Consider the following 17,926-nt stretch of genomic DNA (forward strand, 5'->3'; position numbering starts at 1 on the left):
ATAATGTGAGGTTTTTGAATGACACAAATTGCTGAAAACTACGCACTTTTAACAGAAAAACGTATTTAAATTTTCCTGGAAAAGTCGTAACATGTAGATAATTATAATAAATTTAATACTTATGAAAAACTTTGAAAAATTGCAAAGTTTTTTAGCAAGAAAGAACTTGGTCATCTGGTTCTATAAATTTCTTTTTCCAACGCATTTTTAATATAAAATAAAATTTAAAATATAAAATTTATTGATAAGGCACTATAATAATATTTATAACAAAACCTCGCTATTCTTATTATAATTTAATGATTGGTTACTTAATTTTACTAAATTACAGTTCGACTAAAAAAACCTGCCCTTGAGGCCTTAAGGTAATTATTTACTTCTATTTTTCCACATAAAATAATTCCTAGATATTTTTGTTATATAAAAGCAGACAGTAACATTATCTAAGAAATTAATAATTATTTTTAGAAAACCGTGAAAAATATAAATCTAGCAAAAAACTGCAGAATTTTTCAACGTGAAAGAATTGCTTCTCATATATGGAGTTTAACAACCACTTGTTTCTGGTTCGATATCAGCTTGATATCAAGCAGTAGTGATATCAGATTTTTACTCGAAATTACAGATCTAATATATAATTAAGTGAAAATGGCTTTTCTGGGCATTTTTGCAATATATACTCTCATCACTTTCAAACTTATATCTAATATAATTCTTTGAGAATGGGGTCAACCACTGGGTTGCCTTTAGCACTAGATTAACAATAAGACACATAGTGCTGATTGGTGTTTTTAACATTTTGGTCTGATAATTATTTTTTTAATGTAGACGATAATTTAGGCCTCAAATAAACAAAACGATCCCATTTTATTTGGCCATTTAGAGCAAAATTTGCTAGATTTAATTTTTAACACGTGTCATCACCTATTTTACAACCATCATTAGATCAATTGAATATTTTTATAATCACAAAACATGACGTATGGTAATAAATAATAATTTTAATGAAGCAATAAAATACATTTTGCATTTTGAAAATTCTCATTTGCACTACGACTAATAAATAAATTTCTTGGCTGATGAGAAACTTTTTAGTAAATGAGTCGCAAAATTTAACATGGGCCAAATTGGAAATAGAGATTGGGGAAATTGATACATTGATAAATTACACCGTAATTTATTTACAATATATATATATATATATATATATATATATATATATATGTAATTAATTCCTGTACTAAAATCAGATATTAGGTGCAACTTTGTAACTTAAATGTCATAAATTCACATTTTATAATCTGATAACGCCACAAGAGATTATATTTATACCTATTTTACTGCATTATTAAATTAAATAAGACATTACATAATAATAATATTTATAAATAAATTAAATTTACGTACTTTATCTCTCTACTATTTATACTATTTTAGTTGGCAACTAATTTATGTATTTTTCTTCTAAATCGTGTGTAACTTTTAAACCGTTTGTTTTATATAAATGCAATATTCTGCAAATTTGTACAAAATTTAATAATCTATAATATTTTCTAACATCCCAATGCTCTACAAAAATTCTGTCTGTCTACTTTAAAATGGCCATTGAAAATGCTGATAGCACAATGTTTTTTTGACTGAAACGATAAATTTTATTTATAAAATATGTGCAAGTGTTTTTAATTTTCTACAAATTTACATAGTCTATGATATCATATTGTTTATAACAATTTTATCGATACGAATTCGAAAACATCCATCACTATATGTATATTGTTTTGCAAAATCGTATCCAATATTTTCCACAAAGTTCATGTTTACTCCGGAATTGTTCGAACAAAAATATTGTTTATAACAATATGTATGTGTAATGTTATTGTTTCTTAGAAAATACAGATTGTATTTTTTTCTATTAAAATTACACTTTATTATCAATGACTTTGTTATAATAGTTCTTATGCAGTCTTGCCAAATATTATTTTGGATTTCATCCAAACAAGCAAAAACAGCTGTTGCAATTATAATTGGTGACAATTTTATTTATTATTAAAAGTAAAATTAATTAATAAAAATATTTATTAGTGAAATTTATAATTCATTTTATCAATTTATTAATCAGAAATTATTTTTGTTACAGGTAAGACTCAGAAGTTTATACTGTCAATTGGCATGATGTGAATTCAAGTACTGTACAGGTATTTTTAGTATTAATAAATATTCTGTCTAAAGGCAGATTTGTGGTCTGAAGAACTCTTAATTATTTTCGAAAAACGTGTCCTCAATTCTCCAAAAAAAAAAAAAATCACCCAAATAAAGTACTTTCCATCGATTTTTCTGGAGAACCTTATATCTGCTTTATGTATTTTGGGTTCCAAATTTTGGTACAGAGAAGAATTTTGTCTAAATACAAACTTTTATGGAAATTCTTCTAAATAAATGATATTAAAGACCAATTCTGCGGTAACATTGCGTTGTTATGGCAACGCTATCTTATCCATCTTTCTTGGTACTAAAAATTGTAAAAATGCTATATATTTAGTGTGCGTAAAATGCGCCTGATGGCACAGCAAGTAAATGGACATTTTCACAGATTTAGTACCAAGAAAGTAGTCTTGATATTATATTATCCTTGATCTACTATCTACTTTCTGCAGTTTGCCAGAAATCTTCCTTATTTGTCTCAAATTTATAAATAGCAAAAAAACCCTTTCCAATGGATTTTTTTGGAACACTTTTTTGTGCTCCCAAATATTAACTTTCAAGCTTGGCCAAAAATTTTTAACTTCATAAACAGAGGAAAAATCTAAGTTTTTCAAGATTTTTTTGAAGGATTGTAAAGGTGCTCCTATTTTATGAGACACCGTCTCAAAATTTTAAGAATTTTTGGCCCAAGGTTATATTCTCAAAAAAAATGTTTTGTTTAAAAAAATGATTTTTCTTGGAGCAACTTTTGTGCTCCTAAATATAAACTTTTTAACTTCTCCAAAAAAAATTTGCTCTAACTTTATATATAGAAAAAAAAAAATCCAATTTTTGAAGAATTTTTCATAGAACCACCTTTTTCATGCTCATATATATCAACAATTGATAATTCTGGGTTCCAAAGTTTGAAAAAAATTGTCAAAAGAAAACGTTTTGTTTAAAAAATGAATTTTTAATGGATACTAAATACGCCTACAAATTCGCAACAAATTTTTCATCAATGTCATGATACAGGTTATATCAGGTTTCACCTGGGCACACCTGTTGAAATATAATATATATATATATATATATATATATATATATACATATTACACAATATTATTCTTCAATTAAAGACTATTGGATTTAATTAAATATTAAAACGAATTTGATTAAATTGATTTAATTAAAAATTTAATCACAAGATTCATAATAAAGCGTTTTTCAGACATTGATTAAATTATCAAATTAAAAATGTTGAATTATTTAAAAATTAATTAATTTTATTATTATTTAATTAATTTAATAATTAATTCTGCATATGTCTCGAGTATTGATTTGACTCGTCTTTAGTGTAATTTTTAATAAAATAAAAATTTGTAATGAAACTCTGATTAAAATAAATATATACTCTTGTAGTCCAACACTTTTATCAAACCAAAATAAAAACTAAAACATAATGAAATAGTTTTGATTATTATGATTTTTAATATTTAAATTTAAAAATATTCATCATATTCATTAAAAATTTAAATTTAAATGGAAGATTCATAATAAAATGTTCTTCAGAATTTGATTAAATTATTAATTTAAAAAAGTTGAATTGTTTAAAAATTTAATTAATTTAGCATATCATATTCAAAAAATGACTGGTTTGGTGAATGAATGGTTTTTTGTCATACTGTTCTTAAAAAAATCGTCGAAATTTAAAGTACAATTTACTTACATTTCTTAATTTTTTGCAAACTTATTTTTAACTTTTACTTTAATTTAAATTTATAATTTATTTAATTTTAATTTATATTTAATTTTTTTATAATAATAATTCATTAGTAATTACACTGCAGACGATATTAATAAAGACTGGAAACGTCTGCAGGATAAATAATTACATTAATATATATATTAATTTATTATTTTTCAAAAATTTCTAGAATAATTATATCAGAAATATATCTTAATAGTTGTTTCGACGTTGAGACATATTTCAAAGTAACTAGCAGCCCATTCGTTGAATTAAAAATGTAATAAAGTATTTAAAAACTTTTATTTATACGTTTCGACACCAAATGTGTGTCATCATTCAGCAACTACAATAAATTTGATACATTTAATAAAATAATTATAAACATAGAGAAACATTTTACACACCACCAGCACAAAAACACTCAAAAAAATATTTTTTAAAAAATTAAACTTGTAACATATTAGAAAAGGACATTTTTCAGAAAATGTACAAAATACAAAATTTTATCTTTGAATATTATGTTTATAGTGCTATTGATATTTAAATTTGTGTCAAGCATAAAATACGTGTCAATTTTATCAATATAAATATGTCAAGTTACATAAACAATTATTATTTAGACTGCGAAGTAGTAAATATTTGCATCGGCAGCAAAAAAAAAATTACAGAAAATAATAATTATTTGGTTTATTAAATTAATAAAAAATAATATTAAATATTATGAATAAATAAATTATATTATTTATATTTATAAAAAATTAGGGACACAAAATCACTGATTTTAACTTTTGTTTTGGCGAAAAAATCCGATTTGTTAATTTCATGTTTTCTCAACGTTTCAAGTTATTCTGAATCATTTGAGACGAAATTTGAAAAAAATATGCCTGAATCAAAATTTGATCTTTTTCATCAACGTTTTTCCCAAAAATTTGTGCGCCGTTTACTAAAATTTTGAAAATCTAAAATGTATTTTTGTCGTCCATAATTTTTACATAAATGGCGCATTAGTTGATTGAATTTTTCTCGAAGATAAGATAAAAATATATTATATCCATCATCTTATCAGTGAGGTAATGAGTCTTTGACGCAATTTGTACAATTTAGAATTAATTGATAAAAAATTTACAGCTACGCATAATTTATGCGGCATGTCTCATAAATTATCTCACTTTTGTAATGAATCACCAAGAAAAATATACTTTGTAATACATATTTTATGATACGGATTTAATAGAACTTAAGTTTAAGAAGTACTGTATTTCGAAACGGCTTAACCGATTTTTATGAAATTTTATAATCACTTTCAGTATGATTGAGAATCAGCCAGCATTTATTTATATATTCCTTATTTTTAGTAAAAATTGTCCACCTTTAAGACTTTCTTGTATTTTTGGATCAATTTCTTCTATCATATTTTTTTTATAAATGTGATACTTAGTGAAATTTTATGATACATATTTTGATTGCTTAATAACTTCAAAATATATTCCAAAAACCAACAGTGTACTTTGTAAAGGGATGAAATGCCATTGCATATATTTATAGATAAATAAAACAACCTTCGGCGAAGCGTCCGTTGAATACATTTTATGTAATTGAATTAATTTAGAGTAAAATATAGTCGGGTTAAAAATGTCGAATATTTTGTTTTGATATATATATATATATATATATATATATATATATATATATATATAAAATGGATGCATTAAATCGCATTTAATGAAATCGACCTTGACGTTGCAACAGAAATGACACAACTAATTTCGCATTAAATCATAAATAGACTCAATTTAGCTACCAATTTGAATAAATAAATAAACTAAGTGTATATATACAATATCTATAATAAAAGTTATTTTAGGTTTTAAGTCGAATTCAACTCAAACATTTTTAACTCAGGGTTCATGTAATCTTTTAATATTTTTTATTTATATATAGTTAGTTTTTTATACTTTTCTATTTTTGCCAATACTTTTTTTGGATATTGTGGATCAATTTTAATTATTTATTTTTTTCTAAAGCAAAATTGAGAAATACACGTAACCCTCAATTTTTACCATTCTACTATATATCTTTTTATATAAAGTTTTTTTTTCATTTTTCTATTTATTCTAACACTTTCTTAAATATTGTGGGTCAACATTTTTTATTTTACTTATTCATAAAGCAGGAATAAAAAATACATGCAACCCCTAGTTTTCACCCTCTTACTATATATAGCTTATTATATAAAAAATATTATTTATATTTTTCTATTTTACCTGATACATTTTTGATTGTCATAAAGTAAGTTTGAGAAATACATGAAACCCTCAATTTTCACCCTCTTACTATATATATATGTACTTCATATAAAAAAAGTTTCTTTTATATTTTTCTATTTTTCTAACACTTTTTTAAATATTGTGCATCAATTTTATTTAATCCAAATTCAGAAATATTTACAACCCTCAATTTTCATCCACCTACTGTACATCCCTTTTTTGTATAGAGTTTTTTTTATTTTTCTATTTTGCTAACCTTTTTCTAAATATTTCTTAAATCAATCAATTTTCTTCTTTTTTGTATTGCATAATTGAGAAATACATGCAACACTCAATTTTCACCCTCCTACTATATATATTTTTTATTATATGAAGTAATTTTTTATATTTTTCTATTTTTTCTAGCACTTTATTGAATATTGTGGCCCAAAATATAATAGAAAATAATAGAAATTGAGAATGAAACCCTTAGTTTTTACCCTCCTACTATGCACTTCTTATTTATTTGAAGTATTTTTGTATATTTTTCTATTTTTCCTAACACGTTTTTAAATATTGTGGATTAATTTTCTTTGTTCTATTTTTTTCTAAAGCAAAATTGAGAAATACATTTAACCCTCAATTTTCACCCTCCTATTATACATCCTTTATTTATATGAAGTATTTTTTATATTTTTCAGTTTTTTTATTTAATTTTTTTTTTAAAGCTAAATTGAGAAAGAAATACATGCAACCCTTAATTTACACCCTCCCACTATATATCCTTTATTTATATAGAGATTTTTTTATATTTTTCTATTTTTCTATTTTTCTTAGGGCTTTTTTAAAAAATATTGTGGAGCGATTTTCTTTATAATTTTCATAATGCGAAATTGAGAAATACATGTGCAACCCTCAATTTTTACCCTCCTACTATATATATACCTTATATAATAAAGTATTTTTTATATTTTTTTATTTTGCCTAACACCTTTTTTAAAATATTGTGAATCAATATAAAGTTTTCTTACTATTTTTCCTAACACTTTTTTAAAAATTGTGAATCAAATCAATTTTTTTTATTTTTTTTAAAGCAAAGCAAATACATGGAATCCTCAATTTTCACTCTTTTACTATATATACCTTATTATATAAAGTATTGTTTATATTTTTTTATTTTCCCTAATACTTAACTTTTGTGGATAATTTTTTTTATTCCCCTAATATTTTTTTAAATATTGTGGACCAATTCAATCTGCTTCATTCCTTTTTTTTCTAAAGCAAAATTGAGAAATACATGTAACCCTTAATTTTCACCCTCCTATCATATATACCTTACTTATATAAAGAATTTTTTTACATTTTTTTTAACACTTTTCTTAATATTGTGGATCAATTTCCTTTATTCTATTTTTTTCGAAAGCAAAATTGAGAAATACATTCAACCCTTAATTTTCACCCTCCTATTATACATAAAATATTTCTCATTAAGTACTCATCTATTTATAGTACTCATCTATTTATAGTACTCATCTATTTATAGTACTCATTTTGTATGAGTTTTTTTTTTACTTAAGAACGAAATAAAATAGAAACAAAACCCTTATTGTAAGAATTCTAAAAATTTAGTAGGCTCATCAAGACCAAGAACTTTATTTATATGCATTTTTTTTAAAGTGGTCAAAAAAATTGTTTTGACAACTAACCAGCATAATTCCCAACTAATATATCTAGAACAATTTTGACAGTATTTTGAATTTTCAAAATTGGATCATTTTTCTTCAAGGCAATGATCAAGGAAGTTTTTCATATTAATAAAATTCTTGGTCTTGATGAACATACTGAAATATTATAGGCCTACCACAAATGCTTCAAATATAAAAAAATACTTAAATAGTGATCATAATCTAGATATCAGATCATAATTTTAGGATTCTTCTTTGAAGTAAAAATAAATCTCATACAAGATGAGTACCAAATAAATAAAATATACCTTATATCCCGATACGTATAAAACCTATAGTCTAATTTTATTAGAATTTTTTTGACGTCATCCTCATTAGGTAATTTGCGTTTTGCAGAAAATCCTATTACATAATAATGACGCATTGCTCTCGATATGTCTCTAATGATTATTTTGGCTTAGGACTTTGCCAAATTCTGCAGTTAAATTTATCTTTTGAAAGATTAAAATCTCAAATTTGAGAAATGCTACTTTTAATTAGAGGACATGGGAAAAGATGTAAATATAAACACTGTCGGTCATGGATAATCATAACTCTCTAAAACACAATAAAATGCGATTAAATCTCTTGAAATTATAATTTTAAATATATCTATTAACCTTATGTAACCGATTTTTTTCTTGGAGTTCACGTGCAAATGACTATTACTATATTTCTGATTATTACACACCTCAGGATTAATTTTTACACATTACATAAAATATTGACACTTCAATCTACTATTTGTGGAGTATATTTGTAACTAATAGTATATTTATATAATGTGAATCACGTCAAATGTATAATTGATAAATCAAATAAAGGCAGAAACTTCGTTTGAATAATTTAAAATATATATTTAGCAATAAATCGAGATAGGAAATGATAGATTTTTCAGCAGTCTTTGCGAATAATGAAATTTATTGATTTAACTAAATTATAAATTTATCACGATCTAATTAATGACGCATCAATTTTTGGGAAGATTTTTTAAATTGCTGCTATCTTATATCTATTATTATTCATCAAATGTTTGTTTTTCGAATAAAAAAACACTCGTGCGTTTATTACGACCTCGAATCTAGAACAAAACATCGACCAGGTGAGATTTTGATCTTAGAATTTGTTTACATAAAAATCTATCATAGAAAAATATTGAAAATCATCGATAGATAGTAAATGATGTTGATTTTTCCTAAAAAACATTTTTTGAGCGATGTCCGACTAAATTTTGTCATAGATTTAGAAGCAAATAAATGGACACTTGCAAAATGTGATTGTTATTATTAATATTAACTGCATGATTCTCTATGAAATTATGGAAGATAATAATATGTAGTAATGAAATATACCCTTTTTTACCTTCATTTGACACTAAAGTTCTTAATTATAAAACAGGTGGTTCTTGCAATTTATCAAGCCTTACCTTAATTCGACCCTGTTCAAGTATAAATTATATTGTTTCCTACTCAGGTTAATTCGACCCTGCTCAAGTATAAATTATATTGTTTCCTACTCAGGTTAATAGTGAGTTATGATGGGCATAGATCAGTCAGTAGCAAGCTCGACTCGAAGCGATCTTCGGATCGAGCCCTGGCATTATTAGATAATTCGAATTGAAATTGGATGGAAAATAGAAATTCATATATTTTTTTTGTCTTCCCTAAAATTTGAATTTGTTTTTTGAATCATTCCAATCAGATGAACTCTTAATAAATGTTATTTTTTGCACGTTTTGCTCCGTATCTCCAAAACTCAGAACCTGCCCTTGCCAAATACTAATTATCACGTTTCCCAATCATTAGGAATTGAATATTTTTTAAATATTTTAAATCCGTTGATCTGTGCGCCCGAAATCGTTGACGAAAAGTTGTAGACACACAAAACACATACTCACACACACGTACATCAATTTTTTCTAAGGTATGCCAAAAAATTGATAGAACCAGTTATTTTATAATGAAAATTTTTCGATCATCCGATATTTTTTTATATCTTCTAAAAATATTTGCCATCTACTACTTCATGAAACGGGAGATTGCAATAATTTACCAAGGTCAATTTCATATAGTTTTGATATAAGATTCAATTGTCTTCGTTTTTACCCTAATTCGATTCTTATATAAATTATACACATGTTATCCTGATTTGACCCTGGAATCACTATTTCTTTTCCTAATTTAATCCAAGAACTCTTTTTTATCAGACAGGTGTTTCCAATGAATTACCAGAGAAATGGCATTATATTTTGATTTAAGACTAAATTGTCTTGTTTTTTTGCCATAATTTGACCCTGTTCAAATATAAATTATAACTTAATTATTAATTTTGTCCTAATTTGACTCTAATAAAGAAAAAGCTATTGTCTTTTTTGCTGATTTGACTCAAAGGCTCTTCCCAATAAAACTGGAGATTACAACGAGTTACCAGCGCAATTCCAAATTATTTTGTTTAAAAATAATCTGTCTTCTCTTTACCCTGTTTTGACCCTGTTCAAGTACAAAAATTACACAAATGTTGTCTTGGATTAACGCTCATGAAAAAAAAAACTACCGTTTGTTTTTTTGATTTGATCCAAAAGCTATTTTTCATCAAGCAGGAATCTCCATCAATTTATCAGCGTCTTCTTTCTTACCTCAATTCGACTCTGCCCAAATAAACTTTATCCTGGTTCGATGCTGGTGAAAAATAAATTGCTTTATCTTTTTCTGATTTGTTCCAAGAATTTTTTTTGCATCAAACAAGAAACTTCATCAATTGGGCTCTACTACACAAAACAGGAAAATTCCGAAAATTTACCAGAACAATGCAATACATTTTGGGGTTAAGAATGAATTATACTTCTCACTGACGATTTGACTGACCTTATCCAAAAATAAATTACACAAATTACTGTATTTTTGGAACCTTGGAACTTTTCTTCGTCAACCAGGAGATTCTAACAATTCACCAGCGGAATTCTAAACATTCTTGATTCAAAAATAAATTCTCTATTTACTCCAATTCCCCAATTTATACCCAAAAGTATAAATTACACATATGTTGTCCTGGTTTAACTGTGATAAAAAATAAATCACTGATCGAGGAACTCTTCATCAAATAGGAGTTTCCAATAACTTGCCAGGGCAATGACATACATTTTTGATTTAAGTACAAATTAAACATTTGCCCTGGTAAAAAATAAATCACTATTTCTTTTCCTGAGTTGATCCAGAAACCTAACAATTTACCAGCGCAACTCCAAACATTCTTGGTTTTAGAGTGATTTATCCTGTTTTCACCCCAATTCGACCCTGTCAAAGTACAAATTACTCATTTACCCCAGTCTGGCCCTGTGCACATACATTACCGCGTATTTTATTTCGTTTGTTATGCAAAACTTCTATATAGATAAAGAATATTGTATGTGTAATCGCCTGACGACATTGAGATCAATGGAATCGTTTTTCGTAGAATATTTCTTATACAAAGTTTTAAGACGATGGAGTTACAAATTCTGAACATATGTTCGGTGATAACGAAAAAAATTATCAGCATTTGAATTATTAATTTCATTCAGAAAAAAATAAGAGACATACAATGTAGTGCCACAGTCGATATTTAATATTACACAAATATCGAAATTTCACTCCACTACAGAGAAATCTTCTTCACGAGTTTATCTTGATAATTATAAAACTAGACGAAAAAAAACTTTGTAGTTAATTATAGTGGAGACACATTTATGTTGATTTTACGTGAACGTATTTTTAAAAATGGAAATCAAACAAGAGTTTATTTTAAGAAGAAAACAATGCGGAATTGCATTTGTAAATATTCTTTGTTGTAATTGTAAAATATTATGTAAGGAACGAGATATTTGTATTTTGAATTTGAAAGATGAAATATTTATAAATATTCCCGTAGAGTAGTTATAGTAATGGGCCGAAAATCGAAAATGAAAATTTTTGCATTTCTCGACGTTTCAAAGGTTTCTGAACATTTTGGCATATCTCAGAAAAAAATGGATGTTTGTGTGTGTGTATGGATACAAATTTTCGTCCACGTTTTCATGTGCACGGATCAACCGATTTGAATGATTCATTTACCATTCGATTCCTATTGATAGGGAGATGTGCTGATTAGTTTTTGGCAAAGGCAGGTCCAGCCGTTACGGAGATACGGAGCAAAGAGTGCAGAAAATACAAATCGAGTTTTTGAGAGAACTAAGGGTCCGATTTGAATGATCTAAAAAACATTCAATTCGTATTGATTGGGAGAAGAGGTGATTAGTTTTTGGCAAAGACAAGTTTCGTCATTTCGAAGATACAGAGCTAAATGTGCAAAAAATTGCGGTTTTTAGACTGTGACTATTCGGCAGCACTTTTTCAATTTTGTGTAAATTAGCAACTATTTTTTTTTTTAAATTGAATTCGAAATGAAATGACGATTGTTAATGTTCTGGAGATGAATTGATTTATGATTTACATTTGATTTGCTCAGATATAACAACAAGATAGCAAAAATGATTAAAGTTACAGTATTTGTAATAATATATTTGAAAACGTTTAAAATTCCTCGAACATTTTGTTACGGTACGGGAAGTTCCAGCAATTTGACTTAAGGCACGATGCCATAGTTTAAATTTTACTTTATCAAAACAAAGCATTGTTAAGTAAATAACTGTATTATAAATAAATAAAATACAATTTTAGACCTCTTTCTCAGACACATCAGGGACACTCGGTTCGAGTCCTGGCACTGTCGTAGAGTTGACATAGACTCTGAAACAGATAGACCTGTCTTTGCCAAAAATTAATCACCACTTCTCCCCATTATTGAAAATTGAATGTTTTTCGGATGCTCTCAAAAACTCAATTTCTATTTTCTGCACAATTTGCTCCGTATCTCCGAAACGGCTGGACCTGCCTTTGCCAAAAACTAATTAGCACATCTCCTTAAAAATAGTCATCGAATGTTCTTTGAATTATTCAAATCGGTTGATTGGTGCTTCTGAAAACGTTGACGAAAAATTGTATCCATACATACATACACACACACACATACACACATACACACACACATCCATTTAATTTCTGAAGTATGCCAAAACGTTCAGAAACCTTCAAAACGTCGAGAAATGTAAAAATTTTCAATTCCGATTTTCGGCCCATTACAATAACTTACCCTACGGGAAGTTAATTAATATTATTATACATCGACTTTTTATATATTATTATATATCGATCATTTACTACCATACATACTACATACACCCATACATATACACACACATCCATTTTATTTTAGGCAAAAATTTTCATTTTACATTTTTGGACGAATACAATAACTTACCCTACGGCAAGTTAATAATCAAATAATATTATTATACATCGACTATTTATATATTATTATATATCGATCATTTACTACCACAAGGGTCCGCCATATTACTTTTTTTATTGGTGGCAATTTAGAATTTTTGACAGCCATTAAAGAGTTAGACAGCCATTTCAATGAAATTATTTTCGATTATTAACCAGAAGGATTGCACTTTCAAATAGAAAATATTTAAATTGAGAAAATATTCAGTAGTTTATATAAAGCATTTTCAAGAAAAAAAAAGTTATCTGACGGACCCTATACCATACATACACACACACACTTTCTAAAGCAAAAATTTTCATTTTCAATTTCTGGACTTACAATAACTCACCCTACGGCAAGTTAATAATCAAATAATATTATTATACATCGACTATTTATATATTATTTTATATCGATCATTTACTACCATACATACTACATACACCCATACATACACGCACACCAACATTAGTTTTTCTAAGGCAAAAAATTTCATTTACGATTTTTGGATGATTACAATAACACACCCTACGGTGAGGTAAAAACCAAATAATAACATGATACATCGACTATTATTATTATTATTTATTCATTTATTTATTCTATTTATTTTCTTTAATTCTATTTTTGTTTCTTCTTGATTTTAATTGTCAATACCATAACTTTTAACTTATAGATTGTATTGTAATCTGATTGTTAAAATTAGCAGAAATAAAAAAAAATATCGACTATTCACTATTATTATACATCGATCACTCACCACCATCGAACTTCTATTCCCTCCGCTCTGACATCCCTAAGTTCTTCGTATCGCACGGAACGATAAGCCCTCGCATTCGCCTCGCGCGTCTCCGGCTATCTCCGTCCGAAATCGGCCGAAATTCGCCGGCAAAGCCGAACACTAGTCCGCCGCCAGAAATTGCTCGAAAATCAGTTCAATCGTTCGCCGTTCACAAACGAAATAGTAATAGACTAAAGTAAATTATTAAATTAATAACAATCATAATTCGAATCTCAAAAACGCAATTATGTATTCTAAATCATGTCTCGCTTGTAAAAAACTCATGGCCGATACAGTGAATATAACATAACCCAAATTTTTCGAACATAACCTAGCTTTTGTAATAAATTTTTTACCGTAGTTTTTAAGTGTTATTTTTGTATTAATAATAATAAAATTAAAATAGTTGCGTTTTGTAAAAGTCGGCGTGTATGTATCTTTATTTTATCCTAGTGCAAAAGTGATAATTTTGTCTATATTTTATTCTAACCTCAAATTATATTGTGCAACAAACGTCATTCCATTTTATTTTTACCCTCACCTCGCGCGGACTGGTTTTCAAAATTTGTGATATATTTAAAATTAATAATAGTGAGGTACTGATTTTTTGCTGATTTTTTTCTTAAATAAATTTATTATTAATGATGCCGGGACAAGAGAATAGAACTAGAAATGGCCACGTGCTTGTTGCACAGACGGACTTGGATTTTTTGCCGGCGAAGAAACCCGAAGGTAAAATTTGAAAAATGTAATAAAAATTTTGATTATATTTTGGTATAATTTGTATTTAAATTTCCGTAGGGCAAGTTATAGTAATCGCAAAAAAATCGAAAATGAAATTTTTTGTATATCTTTACGTTTCAGAGGTTTCTGAACATTTTGGTGTACCTTAGAAAAAATGGATGTATGTGTGTGTGTGCGGATACAAATTTTCGTCGACGATTTCAGTACACCGATCAACCGAGTCGAATAATTCAAAAAACATTAAATTATCAGATATTTTATAGAGATTTTCTTATGTGTGTATTTTCATAGTGATGTATGGCATAGTGCCTTAAGGCAAATTGCTGGAACTTCCCGTACCGTAATGAAATATTCGAGAAATTTTAAACGTTTTCAAATATATTATTACAAATACTGTAACTTTCATTATTTTTGCTATTTTATTGTTATATCTGAGCAAATCAAATGTAAATCATAAATCAATTTATCTCCAGAACATTAACAATCGTCATTTCATTTTGAATTCAATTTAAAAAAAAAAATAGTTGCCTAATTTACAGAAAATTGAAAAAGTGCTTCCGTATAGTCACAGTCTAAACGCATTTGCAAATAATTCTGAGCGACATTTTCACTTATACTGTGCCTAGCCTGACGGCATTTTTTCATTTATCGATAGTTTTCACAAAATTGGAAAAGTGCTCCAGTCTAAACGCACTTGCGGAAACATTTGTACCAGAGTGGCCCTTAGACTGTGCTTAGCCTAGGTAATTTTTTGAATTTTTAATCCAAAATTACAAAAATATTTTATGGAAAATAAAAAAGCTATTGTTATGTCAATAAAGCAGAATTTTTTTAGATCATTCAAATCGGACGTTCAGTTCTCTCAAAAACTGCAATTTTTTACACATTTAGCTCTATATCTCGGAAATGTCTGGACTTGCCTTCACCAAAAACTAATCTAATAACCACTTCTCCCGATCATTACGAATTAAATGCTTTTTGGATCATTCAAATCGGATGCTCCGATCTCTCAAAAACTCAATTTCTATTTTCTGCACTTTTTGCTCCGTATTTCCGTAACGGCTGGACCTGCCTTTGCCAAAAACATCAAATCAGCACATCTCCCTATCAATAGGAATTGAATGTTTTTTGAAACTGTGCAATTTTGGACCTATTGCGCTATTTATTAAACTGAAATATATAATTTCATCTGCCAAACATCATCTACTGTATCTTATATTATTTTAATTTCTGGCGCATCTTAGCTGCTTTTAGGCAATAATAATGTAGACATTACATTTTTCTTGTATATTATATTCTAATATTATCTAGACTCATAATTTCAGCCAAATTCAAATTTCAAGTGAATTGACATTTCTAGCAGATGACAGTTCAAATGTTTTCAATGTCAAACAATGATAGTGGTTTCTTGTATTTTTGCCATTTATTTCTACAATATTATTATATTTTCATCGTTCATTAAATATTAAAAATTTTCTTTGACAAACTCCAAAAAGAATTATCAAAATCCGAATAACCGTTTAGAAGAAGTATCAAATCATACACCCGTACAGAAGAATATTATATATAAGATATCTACACACATTTTTTTATAGTTCTGTGTCTATGTATTATAGTCATTTATAGTTCTAATTCCAAATTCTAAAATGAAAAATTATCAAGCCTATTCTGACTGTTAAATTCTTATTTCAAAAAATAATTTAATGTGCTATCTTCTTATTTAATTTAATTAAAAAATATATATCAAACAAACTTGTCTGTTTAGTTTTAAATAAAAAAAAATATAAATAATCTAGTAAGTTTTTGTAATTTGTTTCTATTTTTTTTTTTTTTTGTAAAAAAGTAATTTTGTTTATTAAATTTTTTTTCGCAAATTTATCTATTTCTAATTTGAAACAAAAAAATTTATATAATTTGATAATAATATATATATTATATATATATATATATATAAAATATGATACACTAATTTTGACCGTAAATTTATAAAAAAAGTATTTTTAAATCTAATAATTTCAAAATAATTTAAAAAAATCAAAGTTTACAAAAATTCTTGAATCTAATTTTTAAAACAAGTTACTTAACTTTTTATTCAATACTAATCGCAGAAGTTTGTTTATTTTATTGCAGTTTTTTTGTAAGTAAATAGTTGTAACAAGTATTATATAGAATTTAGATTCTATATGATTTTTATAACAAAAAAATAGTTTGTATAGAGAATACATTCTAGAATATTTTTAAAAGTGTCACCAAGCTTTTAGTAAAATTAATTGTGTACATTTCAATTAATTAGATAACGTTTGATTAATTAATTACACGATTTCTTTACTTAAAATTAAATTAAACTTTATACTTCATTAATTTTATAAAAAAATGTGTGATCATACAATTAGTTTTCGAAAAAACCTTGATTACTATTTATATATTTTTTCTTGTTTGAGAAACAAACAGAATTATTGATTTTTGGAATTAATATGCTAATGTGTTGTTTTCCACACCTATTTGGATAAATAAAATTTAGTAAGTAAAATATAAAAATCTATTAATATAATAGCAAAAAAATTTGATCAAATAATTCAGATATATAATTAATATTCTTGATTTTAAAGATTATTAAAAAAAGTGTTAGTTTATCAATATATAGGTTCAACAAAATGTATGTTCAATTTTAATCATGATTTATTAATATTTTCTCATTAACTTATGGTGAGGAAATGTTTTTTTCCAGGATTTTCTTCAACCTTTCTTGATACTATTTTTTAGAATAATTTTGAAACAAAAATATCTTTATTTTTATAATATAAATACGAGCCTGTTAAACTACTTTTAGTTCCAAGAAATTCGTTAATACCATTTGATAGACTTCTTGGCCTAAAAATAAATTCGAGCGTTTTTGCTTTATCGCCCACGTTTTAAATTAATTTATTTTTAGACGTTGTCAGCCTTTTGTAAAGAATATATTTATTTTTTGCTTAAAAATATTGAAAATTTTGTCAAAAATTAAATATAAATGTATATTATTACAATTACAATTACAATTTTTTTTAAAACAAATCATATTTGACCTTATAATATCTGTTTTGTTTTGTTTCCAATTGCGTCAAGAACAAAATAATAAATTGAAAAACATAAATATTTATTTTTGCTTCAAAAA

The 17,926-nt window shown here is 26.2% G+C and overlaps 1 protein-coding gene across 3 annotated transcripts in view; it reads left to right on the plus strand.

Annotated features, from left to right (window-relative positions):
- LOC113389348 (putative inorganic phosphate cotransporter) overlaps positions 1–17,926 on the plus strand; it is a 228,131-nt gene that overhangs the window by 159,382 nt on the left and 50,823 nt on the right. The window contains exon 2 of one of the 3 annotated variants that reach the window (XM_026626403.1): positions 2,138–2,195. The exons of 1 other annotated variant lie outside the window; for it this stretch is intronic. Coding sequence is in view for 1 of the 2 variants with exons in the window: in XM_026626401.1 (XP_026482186.1) it covers positions 14,670–14,760 (91 nt within the window). In the remaining variant the exon portion in view is untranslated. Of the gene's footprint in view, positions 1–2,137; positions 2,196–14,553; positions 14,761–17,926 lie in introns of those variants that run through there. One more of the 3 variants, XM_026626401.1, reaches the window with a different exon arrangement.

The sequence above is a fragment of the Ctenocephalides felis genome, unplaced genomic scaffold (genome assembly GCF_003426905.1).
Source record: "Ctenocephalides felis isolate EL2017-DRISC unplaced genomic scaffold, ASM342690v1 CF-g0.4_SCAFFOLD_03573, whole genome shotgun sequence".
NCBI lineage: Eukaryota > Metazoa > Arthropoda > Insecta > Siphonaptera > Pulicidae > Ctenocephalides > Ctenocephalides felis.